Source organism: Gymnogyps californianus, chromosome 3 (assembly GCF_018139145.2).
Source record: "Gymnogyps californianus isolate 813 chromosome 3, ASM1813914v2, whole genome shotgun sequence".
Classification (NCBI taxonomy): Eukaryota; Metazoa; Chordata; class Aves; order Accipitriformes; family Cathartidae; genus Gymnogyps; species Gymnogyps californianus.
In genome coordinates, this window is record NC_059473.1 from 11,432,005 (window position 1) to 11,453,715 (window position 21,711).

Below are 21,711 nucleotides of genomic sequence, written 5' to 3' on the forward strand. Positions count from 1 at the left end.
CTTGGGACTGCGTGTGCCATGGGCTCTTGTGGCGTGGGGAGCTGTTGTTGTGTGGGGAATGGTGGGGGAGGAGTTTGGGCTGGTGGCTTGTTGCAGCGTCCTTTGCAGCGGGCGTGAGGGCTGAGTTGAGGTGCTTTAGGGGTGCGAGCAGAGGCGAGAGTCCCAGGGGAGGGTGGAGGTTGGAAGGGAGCTGTGGAGGTCACCTGGTGCAAGAGGTGCTCAAGCAGGCTCAGCGAGAGCAGGTTGCCCAGGCCCACGTCCTGGTGAGTTTGGGGTATGTCCTGGGAGCAGCGCCGGGAGGTGAGGGCGAGGGCGAGGGCGAGGGCGAGGGCGAGGGCGAGGGCGAGGGCAAGGCGTCGGCAGGGCACGGTGGCCAGGAAGGGCTAAAGGTCCTTGTGCAGGCAGCGTCCCCTGCAGCTTGCTGTCCCCTGCAGCCCTCCTCCTTGCCCCCTGCTTCTCGGGCCCTTTCCTCAGACCCCCCTAACTCACGGCAACGGCAGAGATTGACTCCCGCGCTGGGCGGTAGAAATGTGTCAGCTCACCCCAAAAGCTTTGGAAAAAAAAAAAAGCTTTGAGCCCACCCGAGGAGGACCTGCTCCCGCTGGAGGCCCTGCTGGAGGTGACCGAGAAGGTACGCTGCATCGAGGAGGCGGCTGCAGCCTTGCCGGCCCCTGGGAGCCTGGCTGCGCAGAGCTCTCTGCAGGCCTCCTCCCTTGAGCAAATGCTGGTGGGGTGGGGTGGGGTGGGGTGGGGTGGGTGTCTGCGTGGAAGAGCAGCCCCAGAGCCACAGGCTTGTGCGCAGAAGCGAGGGTTGGGAGTGGGAGCGGCTGCTTGGTGCGTTTTGAGGCAGGTGGCTTGAGAGCAAGGGTTTGCTGTGTGCAGGTGAAGGTGCTGGTGGAGTTCCTGATGGAGAACTGGAGGGAAGTCTTTGGGGAGGAGAGAAGTGACCCTTGCAGGCCAGCAGCCGAGGAGTCGGCAGCCCCGATGGAGAGGTGCAGAGGTAAGAGGAGGGACCGAGGGTCGTGGGAGGCTGGGGCTAGGGATGCCAGAATCCTCAGCGTCGTTTCTGGCGGGGCTGGGCCTCGAGCGTTGTCCTCTGAGCCCCGCTTGTCGCGAGGCCTGTGTTTGGCCGCTGCCTCTCGGGGCGTGAACGGTTTGCTCTGCAAGAGGAGCTGAAGCCTGCAGACAGGGCACGGGAGGGCTGGAAAGAGTAGCGGGGTAGGGCTTTGGGTGGGTTTTGCTTCAGCTGTTGTTTACTTGCAAGAAGGCGCTTTGCTGCACATGCTTTTGCTTTCTAGCTCTGCCTTTGGAAGAGCAAAGCGTCCCTGCAGTCCCCGCAGGCACCGAGCGTCAGGCAGAAGCCTTGCCGCACGCACCCCGCTCTCTGCTCGGTGTCCTCAAAGAAGCTGGGGGAGATAGGGTGGTGGCGTGTGAAACGGGAGAGGTATGGCAGGTTCCCAAAGACGGTGCGGTGCGGTGCGAGCGTGTCTGGTGTGGGAGGGGAGCTCCTGAGGAGGCCAAGTGGCTGCCGTGCCTCTGGCTGGCAGTGGAGCTGGCGGGCGCCTGGGTTCTTTCTCCGCCCCGCGGGATGATACATTGTAAGGAAAAGTGGCAAGGTTGTTTCTCAGCTGCGCCGGGCGTGTGCTGAAGCAGCCAAAACGCCCCCCGAATGCCTACAGAAAGACCGAGGGGAGCAGCTGTCAACTGCAGCGGGCTTTTGCCCGGGTCCTGCTTCGCCAGAGCTTCCTCAAGTCTGTTTGGGGGGGCTGTGCGACACGTGGCTGCTGCAAACCAGCCAAAGGGATCTCCTCGGGAGAGTGAAGGTAGCCGTGTGGCAGAGTCGCTTACCACTCCGGGTCCTCCCTTGGCACCTGCCAACTCGGACCTTTGTGTTGTAGGCCCCTCCAGCTTTGCCTCCAAGCAGCCCTGAGAGCGCGGCAGACTCCCTGGAGCGCCCAGAAGAAGCGGCGAGCCTTTCAGAGGACCGAAGGTAAAACGAGCTGGCTTTGGTTCCAATGTGACGTGACTCCAGTGGGTCGTGGCTTTGCCTCTCTAATGCCAGTGCGGGCTGGCAAGGTTTGCAGGCTGTGCCCAGGAGAAGGCAAAGAGAAGAAGCGGGAAGAGAAAGCAGGCGTGGGGAGAGGAGAGGGAAAGGCGTGCGGCAAAGAAGAGGAGGAAGAGAGGAAGAGTTTGTGGGGCTGGAGCAAGTGCAAAAAGATGCCGGAAGGTGCAGAAGGTCAGGAAGGCCAGGTGTGTAGCAGGCTGTGGTGCCCGTCTTGGCCAAGTCTCCCCACTGCTCTGGGTCAGTCCAGGTGGCTGGCGAGGGACGGCAAGGGACGGTGCTGCGCAGGGTCTGGAAAGAACTGCGTGGCAGCTGCCCAGGGGCTCCCGATGGAGCCCTGCTGCGTGGCCCAGGGGCACTGTGCGTCTCTGCGCGCGCACAGGTCTCGAAGGGCATTACGCGTGGGGAGAAGGCGCTGCAGGCATGCCGTAGTCAATGCCAGCAATGACTCTCTCTTGTGGGCCACGAAGAGGTCCTCGTAAACGGTGTTCCCCAAAGAGAGGGCAACAAAAGCCTGCCTCTTCCTGCCTTTCTGGATTTAGCAGAGGTTTGTGACTCTGTCGTTGCAGGTGCTGATTCCTTTTGGCCAGCTGAACCGCTGTGGCTGCCGGCCCCCGCCCTTGATGTCCGCAATAAAAGGAGCTTTTGTCTCTTGTGACTGTGTCTGCCATGGGCTGTTGTGGGCGGGGGGCTGTTGTTTGGTGGTGAATCTCGGGGAGGAGTTTGGGCTGGTGGCTTGTTGCAGCGTCCTTTGCAGCGGGCGTGAGGGCTGAGTTGAGGTGCTTTAGGGGTGCGAGCAGAGGCGAGAGTCCCAGGGGAGGGTGGAGGTTGGAAGGGAGCTGTGGAGGTCACCTGGTGCAAGAGGTGCTCAAGCAGGCTCAGCGAGAGCAGGTTGCCCAGGCCCACGTCCTGGTGAGTTTGGGGTATGTCCTGGGAGCAGCGCCGGGAGGTGAGGGCGAGGGCGAGGGCGAGGGCGAGGGCGAGGGCGAGGGCGAGGGCGAGGGCAAGGCGTCGGCAGGGCACGGTGGCCAGGAAGGGCTAAAGGTCCTTGTGCAGCAGCGTCCCCTGCAGCTTGCTGTCCCCTGCAGCCCTCCTCCTTGCCCCCTGCTTCTCGGGCCCTTTCCTCAGACCCCCCTAACTCACGGCAACGGCAGAGATTGACTCCCGCGCTGGGCGGTAGAAATGTGTCAGCTCCCCCAAAAAGCTTTGGAAGCGGCTCCGAGAGCAGCCGGCCTGCTGAGGCTTTTGTGCATGCCGGGGTGAGAGAGGGGACGCCCGCACCGTGACGGAGGAGGAAGGATGAGCACTCTCACCGTCAGCTCAGGAAGCATTTTGCTCCTATGCGCACAAGTTACAAGTTATGAGTTACAAATTACCAGTTATGGATTCGAGAACTTCTGAGTTCAAAAGCAAATGCATTAAGTGGTGAATGAGTGACTTCCTCTGTTAGGCTATTCTGTAGAAAGGGGATTGAGCCCTTGTTTTCTGTATTTGTTTGTTTTCCTAATGAGTTCATAAAATAGAGTTGAATTTATAGAGTATGTTGTCCTGTAAATGTGAGAAATTGAAACAGACCCTGAGAGTGCTCAGTCGAGAAGAGGCTAACTCAGTGGCCAAGCGGGGCAAGTGTGTCTCGAGCCTGTACTGCAGGCGGAGATGAGGGAGCAGAGGAGAACAAACCCATCGTCTCCTAATCAGGACAGTCCAGGTGCCAAGTGCAATGAAGGCCCAGTGAGACTGCAGGGACAGCAGCAGCAAATCGTGCCACAAGCCGTGGAGCCGGCAAAGCCTGGTTTCCTCTGGTTTTGTTTCTACAGGGTAGTCTGGGAGTTGTCTCATGTTGGCCTTTGCTGGTGTAAACACGGGATGCCGCTGCGGCCTTTCCCTCACTAAGGGCCCTGGTGGAGTCTGCCTCCTCAGCTTTGTTGCCTGTTTTCCCAAAACTTTGGGGGACTTGAGAATTTTGGAGCCTTCCTGCAGGTGTGATCACTGTGAGCCAGTGGAGTCACAAAGAACACGTCCTTGCATGCACACACCCATGCATGCACGCACGGACATGTCTGTCTTGGCATTGCAATAGAGGGGGTACTTTATCCTATGGAACTGTGCAATCGGTCAACATTTTAATGTTGTGGATCTGTGGTTTTGAGCTTTTTTTCTGTGTAGCAGAGTTCTGAAAGTGGAGAAAGGGTGGTACAGCAAGGATGTTCAAAATGTTGATTCGGTAGCCACTATTGTTTAATCTTACGACAAAATGCTTCCCAAGGGGAGACACAAAATTGGACTTGCAACTCTGTAGCTGCATCTTCTTTGAGCCATGAGAGACCCGCTACGAAGCGAGACTCATTCCAGTTATTCATCTGATGAATACCTTGAGCGAGAAGACTTTTTTCTGCTTGCAGCCATGCCGCCTTGGGTCATGGTCCGGTCATCTCTCGTTACCCAGAGAGGGAGAGGTTGAATGGGCATTTTGGTGTGAAATTCTGAAGTAGTGGTTTTCAAGCTTGCTTCATTTGTGAACTCTGGAAATCCTTTGGGGCGGCTGTTCAGCCTTCTTGATGGTAAACTGAAACCTAGTGAGAAGAGGTTGGTTTTTTTAGCTTGAATGGATCCGTTAAAGGTAGGCCATGGGTGCCACAGGTCTGCTGGCCAAAAGTTGAAAACAATTGCTCTCAAGAACACCCCTGGTATTTCAGGAGTGCTTCTCACGGCTCAGGAGAGAGCATCTTTCCTTCTGAGGACTAGAAGACAGCCGCTCCAAGGGTCTATAGAGTTTCACGGCACGATGTCACCACGACTCAATTGAAGATCTGAAGGGTTTTTCATAAAGGGTTTTGCCTCTGAAAGGTAAGGCAGGACCAAGCCCAGGACAAGGCAGTGAAAACAGCTGCGATGCCCAGTTCCCAATGGCCACGAGAACTCACCAGTCAGTCACATTTTTAGGGAATTCTTTTTCTCCCTCTTCAAACTCTCTTGAACTTCACTGGACTACGGCAGCACTTGAGGCTGGTCTAGGTTCTGCCAATGCGCCTGGGGCATGCGGGTCCTAGCACTTGGAGCCTTGAGACATTGCGAGGCCCTGGAGAGCTGGGGGAAAGGCCGGAGCAAAGAAGAGCTGCCCTCAGTGCAAGAGGCTCTGGCAGGATCAGGTGGCTGCGGAGGAGCTTAGAGAACACTGAAGCCAAGTGGAGATGCCCAAGTCCCTGAGGGGCCCCGATGGGGTGCACCCTCAAGTGCGGAGGGAGCTGTCAGGTGGCCTTGCGAGGCCACTGCAAAAGGGAGATGCGCCTGAGGACGGGAAGAAAGCAGGCAGCGCGTGGGCTGAGGAGCCGCCGGTGTCGTGGCTGGCCAAGCGGCTGAGCAGGCGGGCCCTGCTCCAGGTGGTGACCAGCGGCAGCAAGCGTGGTTGGAGGCCAGGAAGCAGCGGTGAAGGCCAAGGCGAGGGGCATTGCCAGCAGGCGGAGGGAGGTGGTCCTTCCCCTGTGCCCTGTCCTGCTCTGGGCTGCCCAGGGCAAGAGAGACATGGCCAGACTGGAGAGAACCCCCCCGCACTGCCCCTCCCACTGCCCCCCCACTGTCCGTTGGCCTCGGAATGTTGGTCCGCTGGAGCCAACAGCCAGCAGAGAGAGCAGGACGGAGCTGTGCTGGCACGCAGCAGCGCTGCGAGGAGGCAGGCTCTGCCCGAGCAGCACTGCCCCACCACCGGCAGCGGCAGCCCGCTTCCCATCCTCGCTGTCAGCACCTGCGCCGCCTCCTTGGTGCACAGCGAGGGTCCTCCTGTCCCGGGCAGGATGGGCCAGGCCAACTGCTGCTGCGGCTCCAGGTGGGCTCCCCCCGCGGCTCGGGGACCCGCGGGCACGCCTGCGCCCCGCAGCAGCGCCCTTGCTCATGCCCGCCGCTCTCGGCTCTGCAGGGAGGCTCTGAGCGAGGCCGAGGCGGTGCTGAGCGCAGACGTGCGGCTGAGCCGGGGCCGCAAGAGGAGCGAGAGGCGCCTTCTCCTCCTCCCAGAGGAACTGGTCATCGCCAAGTTGCAGTAAGAGCCTCAGAGCCCAGCTGCCTTTCCCCCATGGCTGGCCCTGGGAGCAGGGCAGGGCCAGCCTGGCCCCAGCCCCACCCCCCGCCCCCTTGGTGCTGGAGGCACCCATGTCCGTCCCAAGGGCAGGTGGGCGAGAGGGCTGTGCCCGCGGGGACCCCAAGGAGGCCACCTCCAGCTCCCTGCCTGCCTCTCCTCTCTGCAGAGATGACCCCAGCCTGCGCCCACAGCTCCGCCTGGCCCTGGACCAGCTGTGGGTGCTGAGCAGCGGGAAGGAGGCGGCGGGGGAGGAAGAAGCAGCCAAGGAGGAGGAGGAAGGCAGCGAGGAGGACAGCGCCTCCCTCCTCTTGGTGTGGCCCACGGGCTCCTGCCTGGCCACTTTCGGGTGAGTCGCGGTGCCACGTGGCAGGGCCGGGAGGCCTCGTGCCCTGGGCAGGAGAGGTCGCCGAGCATGGCCGTGGCGTGGTGGGAACGGCCGGTGGCCTCCGTGCAGAGCCTGGGCGGGGAGCGGTCAGCGCGGCGTCAGGGAGGGATGGGGGCATTTGCAGGTCCTGCATCCCCGGTCCCCTTGTGGTGGCCAGAAGGGAAGGGCGAAAGGCGCTGGTGTGGCAGGAGGGAGGGAGGCAGGGCTTGGGCAGCCCCTGCGTCCTGCCCCGGGGGGCTTGGTCCTGCCCCCGTGTCCTTCCCCACGGGGCAGGGCTGTGCAGGCGGCCGCCTCTGCGCAGGGGCTGGGGGGCAGCGGGGCCTGATGCTGTTGCTCCTCTCTTTGTGCAGGTCCCGGGCGCTGAAGGAGCTGTGGGTGGGCGCCCTGCTGGGGTAAGGCGGGGGGATGCTGCAGGCGGTGCGGGATGGGGGAACAGAGGTCCCCAGCTGGGGAGAGGTGCCCCCACGGCTGCGGGCAGCTCTCGGGCAGAGCTGCCTGCCAAGAGAGAAGAGGCGGCTTGGGGCTCCCGCAGCTCTCTTCCTGTCCCTTCCCGCTGCACAGGACGCCCGAAGGAGACAAGAGAGCCCGCCTGACGCGTCTCCCGTCGCTTCAACTCGTCGAGAAGGAGCTGAGCCGCCGCCATGCCGTGAGTGTCTCTGTGCTGCGGGCTCTGTCCCCCGAGCAGCGCTCCTCCAGCCGGGCAGCAGAGGCAGGGCTGCTCACCTTCTTGCACTCCTCCTCTCTTGCCCAGTGGAGGCCATTCAACGCCAGGAGCCTGGAGAGGCTGATGGAGCGCCAGGCAAAGGTGAGAATGGGTGCCTTTCCCTGGCCTGTGGCTGTGCCGGGGTGCCAGGGATGTGCGGTGAGTGGGGTGAGCTTGTGCGGGAGGGAGGGAGGGAGGGAGGGTTTGGCGGTGCCGCACGGGGAGCGAAGAGGGTTGGGGAGGCGCCAGGCATGTCGTCACGTCCTGGCTGGCGGTGCTGGGAGGAAAGCTGCTGCACGGGGCAGAGAGGCCGGGAGGGCAGTGGGTGCCAGCTGTGCCACGCTCAGGCTGGTGGTGGCGGGTGGCCGCTCGGTGGTGGCCCTTGCTGCTGCGGGGCTGCTGTCTGAGCGCAGCCTGGTTCTTGCAGGATGCTCGCAAGCCAGGGCCTCTGCCGGCCCCGTCAAGCACCGAAGGGGGACTTTGCCGCTCCCCAGGTGAGTTTTGGAAAGAAAGGCGGGGAGGGCCTTCTTTTCTCCTGCAACGGGCACGTCTGCGGAAGTGAGGATGCTGCTGCTGTTGCTGCTGCTGCCCTTCGCCCAGAGGAAGTTGGTGCCAATCCCGCTGGAGCAGGAGAGAGCCGAGCCGTCGGCACCGTTTGACAGTGCTGAGCGCTCAAGGTGCTGCCTGCCTCAGCTGCGTCCCCAGAGGCGGGTCGATGGGTCCTCGCTCCTCGGCCAGAGGCGGGAGGAGCTGTGCTCACTTGTCCCTTGAGTGTCACCATGCAGGTTGGGCAGCCCGAGGGAGGACGTCAGCTGGAGCAGCAAGGACACGCGCTGGGCAGCAGCCGCTGGACGTGGTTGTGCGGGGCCACGGAGGCTCTGGTGTTGCCCGCAGCTTGGCGGAGGGCAGGGCGAGGTCTGGGCCGGGCTGTCCCGGTGGCCCGCCGGCTCTCCGGAGCCTCCGAGCCGGAGCCACCGCTGCAGCTGCTGGCTCCCTGCCCGTCCTGCCGCAGCGCTCAGCACCGCTCTGCAGGCAGGGCAGGGCAGGGCAGGGCAGGGCAGGGCAGGGCAGGGCAGGGCAGGGCAGGCTGTGGGAGCGCTGGCCTGGAGGTCTTTCTTGACAGGCTCTTGCTGTGTTTTCCTTTGGAGCAGGAGGGAGCAGGAGGAGGAGGAGGAGGGGGCTGCCCTGGCCCTTTGGTCTGCGCCAGAGCCCGTCCGCTGCCCAGGCGCCGGGGCAGGCGGGCTCCGGCTGCAGCAGGCTGCTCTTTGGGCAGCCCCTGGCAGCTGTCTGCGGGGAGGATGGCACGCTGCCCCGGCCCATCCAGGTAAGGCAGCGTGGCCAGGGGGTCCGCAGCCCGCCCGCCCTCCCTCCCTCCCTCCCTCCCTGCAGATGCTGCGTCGAGGCGGGGGGTGTCCCCAGGAGCTGTGGGGACGGGGGATTGGGCTCTTCCCCCCAGCAAGGAGCCAGCGCTGGGGCAGCGCTCTGGCCAGCACTGTTGCAAGGCAGCTCCTCAGGCAAGCAAGGGTCCTCGTGCCTCTCTTGCAGGAGCTGCTGGCTGTCCTGCAGCGGGAAGGGCCGTCAACGGAGGGCATCTTCCGCAGAGCTGCCGGCGCGACAGCGCTTCGGGAGCTGCGGGAGGCCCTGGAGCGTGGTGCAGAGGTGGAGCTGGGAAGCCAGCCTGCGCTGCTGCTGGCCGTCGTCTTGAAGGTGAGCGCTTCTGAGCTGCAGCTGGAGGGGCTCCTGCCTGGCCTGCAGTGCTCAAGGGCTCAGCTGGAGCCCTGGGCGTTGCAGGACTTTCTCCGAAGCATCCCCGGCAAGCTCCTGGTGAGCGAGCTCTACGAGGACTGGATGGCAGCGCTGCAGAAGAGCAGCAAGGAGGAGAAGATCTCCGAGCTGCAAGCGTAAGTGTGGGCAGCAGCCTGCCTGTTGAGCAGGAGCCCCGGCCGCTGGCTGAGAGCAGCTGGCAAGCTGCGCAACGCAGCCGCTGGCTCCCACCTGCCTTGGGCAAGGCGGGGGGGCGGCTGTGGGCAACAGGGGCTTTCTGAACGGTGGGCTCCTGTTGCCTCAGGGTGGCCGAGAAGTTGCCCGCAGCCAACCTCCTCCTCCTGAAGCGCCTGCTGCGCCTCCTCCGGCACATCGGCCACAACGCAGCCGCCAGCAGGATGAGCTGCAGCAACCTGGCCATCTGCATCGGGCCCAACCTGCTGAGCCCACCCGAGGAGGACCTGCTCCCGCTGGAGGCCCTGCTGGAGGTGACCGAGAAGGTACGCTGCATCGAGGAGGCGGCTGCAGCCTTGCCGGCCCCTGGGAGCCTGGCTGCGCAGAGCTCTCTGCAGGCCTCCTCCCTTGAGCAAATGCTGGTGGGGTGGCTGCGTGGAAGAGCAGCCCCGCAGCCAGAGCCTGCTGCACAGAGGCAAGGGTGAGGAGTGGGAGCGGCTGCTTGGTGCGTTTTGAGGCAGGTGGCTTGAGAGCAAGGGTTTGCTGTGTGCAGGTGAAGGTGCTGGTGGAGTTTCTGATAGAGAACTGCAGGGAGCTCTTTGGGGAGGAGAGCGCCGAGCCTCGGTGTGCAGCAGGCGAGGAGTGGCCAGCCCCCGTGCCGAGATGCAGAGGTAAGAGGAGGGAGTGAGCGTTGTCAGAGGCTGGGGCTTGGCCCGCCAGAAAGCTGGGCATCGTTTCTGGCGGGGCTGGGCAGGGAGTGTTGTCCTCTGAGGCGCGCTTGTGCCGCGGGCTCTCTTTGGCCACTGCCTCTGGCGGCATGAAGGGCTGGCTCTGCAAGATGAGCTGAAGGCTGGAGGCAGGGCATGGGAGGTGTGAAAAGAGAAGCGGCGTGGGGCTCGGGTGGGTTTTGCTTGAGCTGCGTTTGACTTTGCGGGAGTCCCTTTGCTGCACGTGCTTTTTCTCTCTAGATGTGCGTTTGGAAGAGCAAGGCGTCCCTGCAGGCACAGCAGCCGCCGAGCAGGAGGCAGAAGGCTTGCCACACGCAGGCCCATCTCCGCTCGGTGTCCTCAGCGAAGCGGGGGAGAGCGGGTGGTGGCGTGTGAAACGGGAGAGGTATGTCAGGTCCGCAAAGCGTGGGAGAGTGTGTCTGGGGTAGGAGGGGAGTTTGTGCTGAGGCCAAGGGGCTGCTGTGGCTGTGCGGGGCAGGGGAGGTGGTGGGGGTGTGGGTCGTTCCTCCAGCCGCCGGCAGGATCCGGAGGCAGGAAACCTGGCAACGTTGTTTCTCCCCTGCGCTCGGGCTGTGCTTCCTCAAAGGCAACACCCCCCCGATCCCGATCCCTCCCGAAAGAGCGAGAGGAGGAGGCGGCAGCTTGCGAGGGCTTTTGCTGAGGTCCTGCTTGGTCAGAGGTTCCTGCAGGCTGTTTTGGGGGGGCGGGGGGCCTGTGCGAAACGGGGCTGATGCCAACCAGCCAAAGGGATCTCCTCTGGAGAGCCAAGGCAGCGATTTGGCAAAGAGTCGCTTACTACGGCAGGTGGTCTCCTGCCAGCTGCCAACTCCACCGTTTCTTTTGGAGGCCCCTCCAGCTTTGCCTCCAAGCAGCCCCGAGAGCGCGGCAGACTCCCTGGGGTGCCCACAAGAGCCGGCGAGCCTGTCAGAGGAAAGAAGGTAAAAGGAGCTGGCTGTGGTTAAGCTCAGAAGTGAGGGCAGTGGCTCGTGGCTTTCCCTAGCTAAGAGCGGTGTGGGCTGGCAAGGTTTGCAGGCTGTGCCCAGGACAAGGCAAAGAGAAGAAAGCGGAAGAGCAAACAGGCGTGGGGAGAGGAGAGTGCAAGGCGCGCGGCAAAGAAGAGGAGGAAGAGAGAAGCGGTTTTGGCGGATGGAGCAGTGCAAAGACGCAGGAAGGCGCAGCAGGTCAGGAAGGCCAGGTGCGTCGCAGGCTCTGCTGCCCGTCTTCCCCAAGTCTCAGCACGGCTTGAAGTCAGTGCGAGTCGCTGGCAAGGGATGGTGCTACGCAGGGTTTGGAAAGAAGTTGGTGGCTGGGGGCCCCCCTCGAGCCCTGCTGCGCGGCACAGGGGCAGCGTGCATCTCTGCGCACGCACGGGTCTCCAAGGCATCACCCGTGGGGAGAAGGCGCCAGAGGCATCGCGTAGTCAGGGCCAGCAAGAGCTCTCTCTTGTGGGCCACAAAGAGGTCCTCGTAAACGGTGTTGCCCCCAGAAAGGGGAACCAAATCCTGCCTCTTCCTGCCTTCCTGGTTTTAGCAGAGGTTTGTGACTCTGTCGTTGCAGGCGCTGATTCCTTGTCGCCGGGCGAAGCGTTGGGAGTGCTGGCCCCGCCGCTGACGTCCAGAATAAAATGATGTTTTCTGTCTTGGGACTGCGTGTGCCATGGGCTCTTGTGGCGTGGGGAGCTGTTGTTGTGTGGGGAATGGTGGGGGAGGAGTTTGGGCTGGTGGCTTGTTGCAGCCTCCTTTGCAGCGGGCGTGAGGGCTGAGTTGAGGTGCTTTAGGGGTGCGAGCAGAGGCGAGAGTCCCAGGGGAGGGTGGAGGTTGGAAGGGAGCTGTGGAGGTCACCTGGTGCAAGAGGTGCTCAAGCAGGCTCAGCGAGAGCAGGTTGCCCAGGCCCACGTCCTGGTGAGTTTGGGGTATGTCCTGGGAGCAGCGCCGGGAGGTGAGGGCGAGGGCGAGGGCGAGGGCGAGGGCGAGGGCGAGGGCGAGGGCAAGGCGTCGGCAGGGCACGGTGGCCAGGAAGGGCTAAAGGTCCTTGTGCAGGCAGCGTCCCCTGCAGCTTGCTGTCCCCTGCAGCCCTCCTCCTTGCCCCCTGCTTCTCGGGCCCTTTCCTCAGACCCCCCTAACTCACGGCAACGGCAGAGATTGACTCCCGCGCTGGGCGGTAGAAATGTGTCAGCTCACCCCAAAAGCTTTGGAAAAAAAAAAAAAGCTTTGAGCCCACCCGAGGAGGACCTGCTCCCGCTGGAGGCCCTGCTGGAGGTGACCGAGAAGGTACGCTGCATCGAGGAGGCGGCTGCAGCCTTGCCGGCCCCTGGGAGCCTGGCTGCGCAGAGCTCTCTGCAGGCCTCCTCCCTTGAGCAAATGCTGGTGGGGTGGGGTGGGGTGGGGTGGGGTGGGGTGGGGTGGGGTGTCTGCGTGGAAGAGCAGCCCAGAGCCACAGGCTTGTGCGCAGAAGCGAGGGTTGGGAGTGGGAGCGGCTGCTTGGTGCGTTTTGAGGCAGGTGGCTTGAGAGCAAGGGTTTGCTGTGTGCAGGTGAAGGTGCTGGTGGAGTTCCTGATGGAGAACTGGAGGGAAGTCTTTGGGGAGGAGAGAAGTGACCCTTGCAGGCCAGCAGCCGAGGAGTCGGCAGCCCCGATGGAGAGGTGCAGAGGTAAGAGGAGGGACCGAGGGTCGTGGGAGGCTGGGGCTAGGGATGCCAGAATCCTCAGCGTCGTTTCTGGCGGGGCTGGGCCTCGAGCGTTGTCCTCTGAGCCCCGCTTGTCGCGAGGCCTGTGTTTGGCCGCTGCCTCTCGGGGCGTGAACGGTTTGCTCTGCAAGAGGAGCTGAAGCCTGCAGACAGGGCACGGGAGGGCTGGAAAGAGTAGCGGGGTAGGGCTTTGGGTGGGTTTTGCTTCAGCTGTTGTTTACTTGCAAGAAGGCGCTTTGCTGCACATGCTTTTGCTTTCTAGCTCTGCCTTTGGAAGAGCAAAGCGTCCCTGCAGTCCCCGCAGGCACCGAGCGTCAGGCAGAAGCCTTGCCGCACGCACCCCGCTCTCTGCTCGGTGTCCTCAAAGAAGCTGGGGGAGATAGGGTGGTGGCGTGTGAAACGGGAGAGGTATGCAGGTTCCCAAAGACGGTGCGGTGCGGTGCGAGCGTGTCTGGGGTGGGAGGGGAGCTCCTGAGGAGGCCAAGTGGCTGCCGTGCCTCTGGCTGGCAGTGGAGCTGGCGGGCGCCTGGGTTCTTTCTCCGCCCCGCGGGATGATACATTGTAAGGAAAAGTGGCAAGGTTGTTTCTCAGCTGCGCCGGGCGTGTGCTGAAGCAGACAAAACGCCCCCCGAATGCCTACAGAAAGACCGAGGGGAGCAGCTGTCAACTGCAGCGGGCTTTTGCCCGGGTCCTGCTTCGCCAGAGCTTCCTCAAGTCTGTTTGGGGGGGCTGTGCGACACGTGGCTGCTGCAAACCAGCCAAAGGGATCTCCTCGGGAGAGTGAAGGTAGCCGTGTGGCAGAGTCGCTTACCACTCCGGGTCCTCCCTTGGCACCTGCCAACTCGGACCTTTGTGTTGTAGGCCCCTCCAGCTTTGCCTCCAAGCAGCCCTGAGAGCGCGGCAGACTCCCTGGAGCGCCCAGAAGAAGCGGCGAGCCTTTCAGAGGACCGAAGGTAAAACGAGCTGGCTTTGGTTCCAATGTGACGTGACTCCAGTGGGTCGTGGCTTTGCCTCTCTAATGCCAGTGCGGGCTGGCAAGGTTTGCAGGCTGTGCCCAGGAGAAGGCAAAGAGAAGAAGCGGGAAGAGAAAGCAGGCGTGGGGAGAGGAGAGGGAAAGGCGTGCGGCAAAGAAGAGGAGGAAGAGAGGAAGAGTTTGTGGGGCTGGAGCAAGTGCAAAAAGATGCCGGAAGGTGCAGAAGGTCAGGAAGGCCAGGTGTGTAGCAGGCTGTGGTGCCCATCTTGGCCAAGTCTCCCCACTGCTCTGGGTCAGTCCAGGTGGCTGGCGAGGGACGGCAAGGGACGGTGCTGCGCAGGGTCTGGAAAGAACTGCGTGGCAGCTGCCCAGGGGCTCCCGATGGAGCCCTGCTGCGTGGCCCAGGGGCACTGTGCGTCTCTGCGCGCGCACAGGTCTCGAAGGGCATTACGCGTGGGGAGAAGGCGCTGCAGGCATGCCGTAGTCAATGCCAGCAATGACTCTCTCTTGTGGGCCACGAACAGGTCCTCGTAAACGGTGTTCCCCAAAGAGAGGGCAACAAAAGCCTGCCTCTTCCTGCCTTTCTGGATTTAGCAGAGGTTTGTGACTCTGTCGTTGCAGGCGCTGATTCCTTGTCGCCGGGCGAAGCGTTGGAGTGCTGGGCCCCGCCGCTGACGTCCAGAATAAAATGATGTTTTCTGTCTTGGGACTGCGTGTGCCATGGGCTCTTGTGGCGTGGGGAGCTGTTGTTGTGTGGGGAATGGTGGGGGAGGAGTTTGGGCTGGTGGCTTGTTGCAGCGTCCTTTGCAGCGGGCGTGAGGGCTGAGTTGAGGTGCTTTAGGGGTGCGAGCAGAGGCGAGAGTCCCAGGGGAGGGTGGAGGTTGGAAGGGAGCTGTGGAGGTCACCTGGTGCAAGAGGTGCTCAAGCAGGCTCAGCGAGAGCAGGTTGCCCAGGCCCACGTCCTGGTGAGTTTGGGGTATGTCCTGGGAGCAGCGCCGGGAGGTGAGGGCGAGGGCGAGGGCGAGGGCGAGGGCGAGGGCGAGGGCGAGGGCGAGGGCGAGGCAAGGCGTCGGCAGGGCACGGTGGCCAGGAAGGGCTAAAGGTCCTTGTGCAGCCAGCGTCCCCTGCAGCTTGCTGTCCCCTGCAGCCCTCCTCCTTGCCCCCTGCTTCTCGGGCCCTTTCCTCAGACCCCCTAACTCACGGCAACGGCAGAGATTGACTCCCGCGCTGGGCGGTAGAAATGTGTCAGCTCCCCCAAAAAGCTTTGGAAGCGGCTCCGAGAGCAGCCGGCCTGCTGAGGCTTTTGTGCATGCCGGGGTGAGAGAGGGGACGCCCGCACCGTGACGGAGGAGGAAGGATGAGCACTCTCACCGTCAGCTCAGGAAGCATTTTGCTCCTATGTGCACAAGTTATGAGTTACAAATTACCGGTTATGGATTCGAGAACTTCTGAGTTCAAAAGCGAATGCATTAAGTGGTGAATGAGTGACTTCCTCTGTTAGACTATTCTGTAGAAAGGGGATTGAGCCCTTGTTTTCTGTATTTGTTTGTTTTCCTAATGAGTTCATAAAACACAGTTGAATTTATAGAGTATGTTGTCCTGTAAATGTGAGAAATTGAAACAGACCATGAGAGTGCTCAGTGGAGAAGAGGCTAACTCAGTGGCCAAGCGGGGCAAGTGTGTCTCGAGCCTGTACTGCAGGCGGAGATGAGGGAGCAGAGGAGAACAAACCCATCGTCTCCTAATCAGGACAGTCCAGGTGCCAAGTGCAATGAAGGCCCAGTGAGACTGCAGGGACAGCAGCAGCAAATCGTGCCACAAGCCGTGGAGCCGGCAAAGCCTGGTTTCCTCTGGTTTTGTTTCTACAGGGTAGTCTGGGAGTTGTCTCATGTTGGCCTTTGCTGGTGTAAACACGGGATGCCGCTGCGGCCTTTCCCTCACTAAGGGCCCTGGTGGAGTCAGCTGGCCCTGGCCTCCTCAGCTTTGTTGCCTGTTTTCCCAAAAGTTTTGGGGACTTGAGAATTTTGGAGCCTTCCTGTCAGGTGTGATCACTGTGAGCCAGTGGAGTCACAAAGAACACGTCCTTGCATGCACACACCCATGCATGCACGCACGGACATGTCTGTCTTGGCATTGCAATAGAGGGGGTACTTTATCCTATGGAACTGTGCAATCGGTCAACATTTTAATGTTGTAGATCTGTGGTTTTGAGCTTTTTTTCTGTGTAGCAGAGTTCTGAAAGTGGAGAAAGGGTGGTACAGCAAGGATGTTCAAAATGTTGATTCGGTAGCCACTATTGTTTAATCTTACGACAAAATGCTTCCCAAGGGGAGACACAAAATTGGACTTGCAACTCTGTAGCTGCATCTTCTTTGAGCCATGAGAGACCCGCTATGAAGTGAGACTTATTCCTTTGACGAATACCTTGAGTGAGAAGACTTTTTTCTGCTTGCAGCCATGCCGCCTTGGGTCATGGTCCGGTCATCTCTCGTTACCCAGAGAGGGAGAGGTTGAATGGGCATTTTGGTGTGAAATTCTGAAGTAGTGGTTTTCAAGCTTGCTTCATTTGTGAACTCTGGAAATCCTTTGGGGCGGCTGTTCAGCCTTCTTGATGGTAAACTGAAACCTAGTGAGAAGAGGTTGGTTTTTTTAGCTTTAGTGGATCCGTTAAAGGTAGGCCATGGGTGCCAGAGGTCTGCTGGCCAAAAGTTGAAAACAATTGCTCTCAAGAACACCCCTGGTATTTCAGGAGTGCTTCTCACGGCTCAGGAGAGAGCATCTTTCCTTCTGAGGACTAGAAGACAGCCGCTCCAAGGGTCTATAGAGTTTCACGGCAGGATGTCACCACGACTCAATTGAAGATCTGAAGTGTTTTTCATAAAGGGTTTTGCCTCTGAAAGGTAAGGCAGGACCAAGCCCAGGACAAGGCAGTGAAAACAGCTGCGATGCCCAGTTCCCAATGGCCACGAGAACTCACCAGTCAGTCACATTTTTAGGGAATTCTTTTTCTCCCTCTTCAAACTCTCTTGAACTTCACTGGACTACGGCAGCACTTGAGGCTGGTCTAGGTTCTGCCAATGCGCCTGGGCATGCGGGTCCTAGCACTTGGAGCCTTGAGACATTGCGAGGCCCTGGAGAGCTGGGGGAAAGGCCGGAGCAAAGAAGAGCTGCCCTCAGTGCAAGAGGCTCTGGCAGGATCAGGTGGCTGCGGAGGAGCTTAGAGAACACTGAAGCCAAGTGGAGATGCCCAAGTCCCTGAGGGGCCCCGATGGGGTGCACCCTCAAGTGCGGAGGGAGCTGTCAGGTGGCCTTGCGAGGCCACTGCAAAAGGGAGATGCGCCTGAGGACGGGAAGAAAGCAGGCAGCGCGTGGGCTGAGGAGCCGCCGGTGTCGTGGCTGGCCAAGCGGCTGAGCAGGCGGGCCCTGCTCCAGGTGGTGACCAGCGGCAGCAAGCGTGGTTGGAGGCCAGGAAGCAGCGGTGAAGGCCAAGGCGAGGGCATTGCCAGCAGGCGGAGGGAGGTGGTCCTTCCCCTGTGCCCTGTCCTGCTCTGGGCTGCCCAGGGCAAGAGAGACATGGCCAGACTGGAGAGAACCCCCCCCGCACTGCCCCTCCCACTGCCCCCCCACTGTCCGTTGGCCTCGGAATGTTGGTCCGCTGGAGCCAACAGCCAGCAGAGAGAGCAGGACGGAGCTGTGCTGGCACGCAGCAGCGCTGCGAGGAGGCAGGCTCTGCCCGAGCAGCACTGCCCCACCACCGGCAGCGGCAGCCCGCTTCCCATCCTCGCTGTCAGCACCTGCGCCGCCTCCTTGGTGCACAGCGAGGTCCTCCTGTCCCGGGCAGGATGGGCCAGGCCAACTGCTGCTGCGGCTCCAGGTGGGCTCCCCCGCGGCTCGGGGACCCGCGGGCACGCCTGCGCCCCGCAGCAGCGCCCTTGCTCATGCCCGCCGCTCTCGGCTCTGCAGGGAGGCTCTGAGCGAGGCCGAGGCGGTGCTGAGCGCAGACGTGCGGCTGAGCCGGGGCCGCAAGAGGAGCGAGAGGCGCCTTCTCCTCCTCCCAGAGGAACTGGTCATCGCCAAGTTGCAGTAAGAGCCTCAGAGCCCAGCTGCCTTTCCCCCATGGCTGGCCCTGGGAGCAGGGCAGGGCCAGCCTGGCCCCAGCCCCACCCCCGCCCCCTTGGTGCTGGAGGCACCCATGTCCGTCCCAAGGGCAGGTGGGCGAGAGGGCTGTGCCCGCGGGGACCCCAAGGAGGCCACCTCCAGCTCCCTGCCTGCCTCTCCTCTCTGCAGAGATGACCCCAGCCTGCGCCCACAGCTCCGCCTGGCCCTGGACCAGCTGTGGGTGCTGAGCAGCGGGAAGGAGGCGGCGGGGGAGGAAGAAGCAGCCAAGGAGGAGGAGGAAGGCAGCGAGGAGGACAGCGCCTCCCTCCTCTTGGTGTGGCCCACGGGCTCCTGCCTGGCCACTTTCGGGTGAGTCGCGGTGCCACGTGGCAGGGCCGGAGGCCTCGTGCCCTGGGCAGGAGAGGTCGCCGAGCATGGCCGTGGCGTGGTGGGAACAGCCGGTGGCCTCCGTGCAGAGCCTGGGCGGGGAGCGGTCAGCGCGGCGCCAGGGAGGGATGGGGGCATTTGCAGGTCCTGCATCCCCCGGTCCCCTTGTGGTGGCCAGAAGGGAAGGGCGAAAGGCGCTGGTGTGGCAGGAGGGAGGGAGGCAGGGCTTGGGCAGCCCTGCGTCCTGCCCCGGGGGGCTTGGTCCTGCCCCCGTGTCCTTCCCCACGGGGCAGGGCTGTGCAGGCGGCCGCCTCTGCGCAGGGGCTGGGGGGCAGCGGGGCCTGATGCTGTTGCTCCTCTCTTTGTGCAGGTCCCGGGCGCTGAAGGAGCTGTGGGTGGGCGCCCTGCTGGGGTAAGGCGGGGGGATGCTGCAGGCGGTGCGGGATGGGGGAACAGAGCTCCCCAGCTGGGGAGAGGTGCCCCCACGGCTGCGGGCAGCTCTCGGGCAGAGCTGCCTGCCAAGAGAGAAGAGGCGGCTTGGGCTCCCGCAGCTCTCTTCCTGTCCCTTCCCGCTGCACAGGACGCCCGAAGGAGACAAGAGAGCCCGCCTGACGCGTCTCCCGTCGCTTCAACTCGTCGAGAAGGAGCTGAGCCGCCGCCATGCCGTGAGTGTCTCTGTGCTGCGGGCTCTGTCCCCGAGCAGCGCTCCTCCAGCCGGGCAGCAGAGGCAGGGCTGCTCACCTTCTTGCACTCCTCCTCTCTTGCCCAGTGGAGGCCATTCAACGCCAGGAGCCTGGAGAGGCTGATGGAGCGCCAGGCAAAGGTGAGAATGGGTGCCTTTCCCTGGCCTGTGGCTGTGCCGGGGTGCCAGGATGTGCGGTGAGTGGGGTGAGCTTGTGCGGGAGGGAGGGAGGGAGGGAGGGTTTGGCGGTGCCGCACGGGGAGCGAAGAGGGTTGGGGAGGCGCCAGGCATGTCGGCACGTCCTGGCTGGCGGTGCTGGGAGGAAAGCTGCTGCACGGGCAGAGAGGCCGGGAGGGCAGTGGGTGCCAGCTGTGCCACGCTCAGGCTGGTGGTGGCGGGTGGCCGCTCGGTGGTGGCCCTTGCTGCTGCGGGGCTGCTCTCTGAGCGCAGCCTGGTTCTTGCAGGATGCTCGCAAGCCAGGGCCTCTGCCGGCCCCGTCAAGCACCGAAGGGGGACTTTGCCGCTCCCCAGGTGAGTTTTGGAAAGAAAGGCGGGGAGGGCCTTCTTTTCTCCTGCAACGGGCACGTCTGCGGAAGTGAGGATGCTGCTGCTGTTGCTGCTGCTGCCCTTCGCCCAGAGGAAGTTGGTGCCAGTCCCGCTGGAGCAGGAGAGAGCCGAGCCGTCGGCACCGTTTGACAGTGCTGAGCGCTCAAGGTGCTGCCTGCCTCAGCTGCGTCCCCAGAGGCGGGTCGATGGGTCCTCGCTCCTCGGCCAGAGGCGGGAGGAGCTGTGCTCACTTGTCCCTTGAGTGTCACCATGCAGGTTGGGCAGCCCGAGGGAGGACGTCAGCTGGAGCAGCAAGGACACGCGCTGGGCAGCAGCCGCTGGACGTGGTTGTGCGGGGCCACGGAGGCTCTGGTGTTGCCCGCAGCTTGGCGGAGGGCAGGGCGAGGTCTGGGCCGGGCTGTCCCGGTGGCCCGCCGGCTCTCCGGAGCCTCCGAGCCGGAGCCACCGCTGCAGCTGCTGGCTCCCTGCCCATCCTGCCGCAGCGCTCAGCACCGCTCTGCAGGCAGGGCAGGGCAGGGCAGGGCAGGGCAGGGCAGGGCAGGGCAGGGCAGGGCAGGCTGTGGGAGCGCTGGCCTGGAGGTCTTTCTTGACAGGCTCTTGCTGTGTTTTCCTTTGGAGCAGGAGGGAGCAGGAGGAGGAGGAGGAGGGGCTGCCCTGGCCCTTTGGTCTGCGCCAGAGCCCGTCCGCTGCCCAGGCGCCGGGGCAGGCGGGCTCCGGCTGCAGCAGGCTGCTCTTTGGGCAGCCCTGGCAGCTGTCTGCGGGAGGATGGCACGCTGCCCCGGCCCATCCAGGTAAGGCAGCGTGGCCAGGGGGTCCGCAGCCCGCCCGCCCTCCCTCCCTGCAGATGCTGCGTCGAGGCGGGGGGTGTCCCCAGGAGCTGTGGGGACGGGGATTGGGCTCTTCCCCCCCAGCAAGGAGCCAGCGCTGGGGCAGCGCTCTGGCCAGCACTGTTGCAAGGCAGCTCCTCAGGCAAGCAAGGGTCCTCGTGCCTCTCTTGCAGGAGCTGCTGGCTGTCCTGCAGCGGGAAGGGCCGTCAACGGAGGGCATCTTCCGCAGAGCTGCCGGCGCGACAGCGCTTCGGGAGCTGCGGAGGCCCTGGAGCGTGGTGCAGAGGTGGAGCTGGGAAGCCAGCCTGCGCTGCTGCTGGCCGTCGTCTTGAAGGTGAGCGCTTCTGAGCTGCAGCTGGAGGGCTCCTGCCTGGCCTGCAGTGCTCAAGGGCTCAGCTGGAGCCCTGGGCGTTGCAGGACTTTCTCCGAAGCATCCCCGGCAAGCTCCTGGTGAGCGAGCTCTACGAGGACTGGATGGCAGCGCTGCAGAAGAGCAGCAAGGAGGAGAAGATCTCCGAGCTGCAAGCGTAAGTGTGGGCAGCAGCCTGCCTGTTGAGCAGGAGCCCCGGCCGCTGGCTGAGAGCAGCTGGCAAGCTGCGCAACGCAGCCGCTGGCTCCCACCTGCCTTGGGCAAGGCGGGGGGGCGGCTGTGGGCAACAGGGGCTTTCTGAACGGTGGGCTCCTGTTGCCTCAGGGTGGCCGAGAAGTTGCCCGCAGCCAACCTCCTCCTCCTGAAGCGCCTGCTGCGCCTCCTCCGGCACATCGGCCACAACGCAGGCACCAGCAGGATGAGCTGCAGCAACCTGGCCATCTGCATCGGGCCCAACCTGCTGAGCCCACCCGAGGAGGACCTGCTCCCGCTGGAGGCCCTGCTGGAGGTGACCGAGAAGGTACGCTGCATCGAGGAGGCGGCTGCAGCCTTGCCGGCCCCTGGGAGCCTGGCTGCGCAGAGCTCTCTGCAGGCCTCCTCCCTTGAGCAAATGCTGGTGGGGTGGCTGCGTGGAAGAGCAGCCCCGCAGCCAGAGCCTGCTGCACAGAGGCAAGGGTGAGGAGTGGGAGCGGCTGCTTGGTGCGTTTTGAGGCAGGTGGCTTGAGAGCAAGGGTTTGCTGTGTGCAGGTGAAGGTGCTGGTGGAGTTTCTGATGGAGAACTGCAGGGAGCTCTTTGGGGAGGAGAGCGCCGAGCCTCGGTGTGCAGCAGGCGAGGAGTGGCCAGCCCCGTGCCGAGATGCAGAGGTAAGAGGAGGGAGTGAGCGTTGTCAGAGGCTGGGGCTTGGCCCGCCAGAAAGCTGGGCATCGTTTCTGGCGGGGCTGGGCAGGGAGTGTTGTCCTCTGAGGCGCGCTTGTGCCGCGGGCTCTCTTTGGCCACTGCCTCTGGCGGCATGAAGGGCTGGCTCTGCAAGATGAGCTGAAGGCTGGAGGCAGGGCATGGGAGGTGTGAAAAGAGAAGCGGCGTGGGGCTCGGGTGGGTTTTGCTTGAGCTGCGTTTGACTTTGCGGGAGTCCCTTTGCTGCACGTGCTTTTTCTCTCTAGATGTGCGTTTGGAAGAGCAAGGCGTCCCTGCAGGCACAGCAGCCGCCGAGCAGGAGGCAGAAGGCTTGCCACA

General features: G+C 63.1%; 2 protein-coding genes across 2 annotated transcripts; both read left to right on the forward strand.

The window, feature by feature from the left end:
- Positions 1–8,448: 8,448 nt before the first annotated feature.
- Positions 8,449–21,517, forward strand: LOC127014024 (T-cell activation Rho GTPase-activating protein-like). The gene is made up of 6 exons (XM_050893039.1): positions 8,449–8,546; positions 8,768–8,929; positions 20,525–20,634; positions 20,802–20,997; positions 21,225–21,341; positions 21,425–21,517. Exons 3-6 carry the CDS (start codon positions 20,582–20,584, stop codon positions 21,515–21,517), a joined length of 459 nt encoding a protein of 152 aa, XP_050748996.1. The 5' UTR covers positions 8,449–8,546; positions 8,768–8,929; positions 20,525–20,581.
- LOC127015153 (uncharacterized) lies at positions 17,385–19,731 on the forward strand. Its single transcript, XM_050894923.1, has 7 exons — positions 17,385–17,420; positions 17,510–17,629; positions 17,834–18,013; positions 18,402–18,443; positions 18,612–18,696; positions 18,801–18,854; positions 19,178–19,731. The coding sequence occupies exons 1-7, from the start codon at positions 17,389–17,391 to the stop codon at positions 19,310–19,312; spliced, it is 648 nt and encodes a 215-aa protein (XP_050750880.1). The 5' UTR covers positions 17,385–17,388; the 3' UTR covers positions 19,313–19,731.
- Positions 21,518–21,711: the final 194 nt, after the last annotated feature.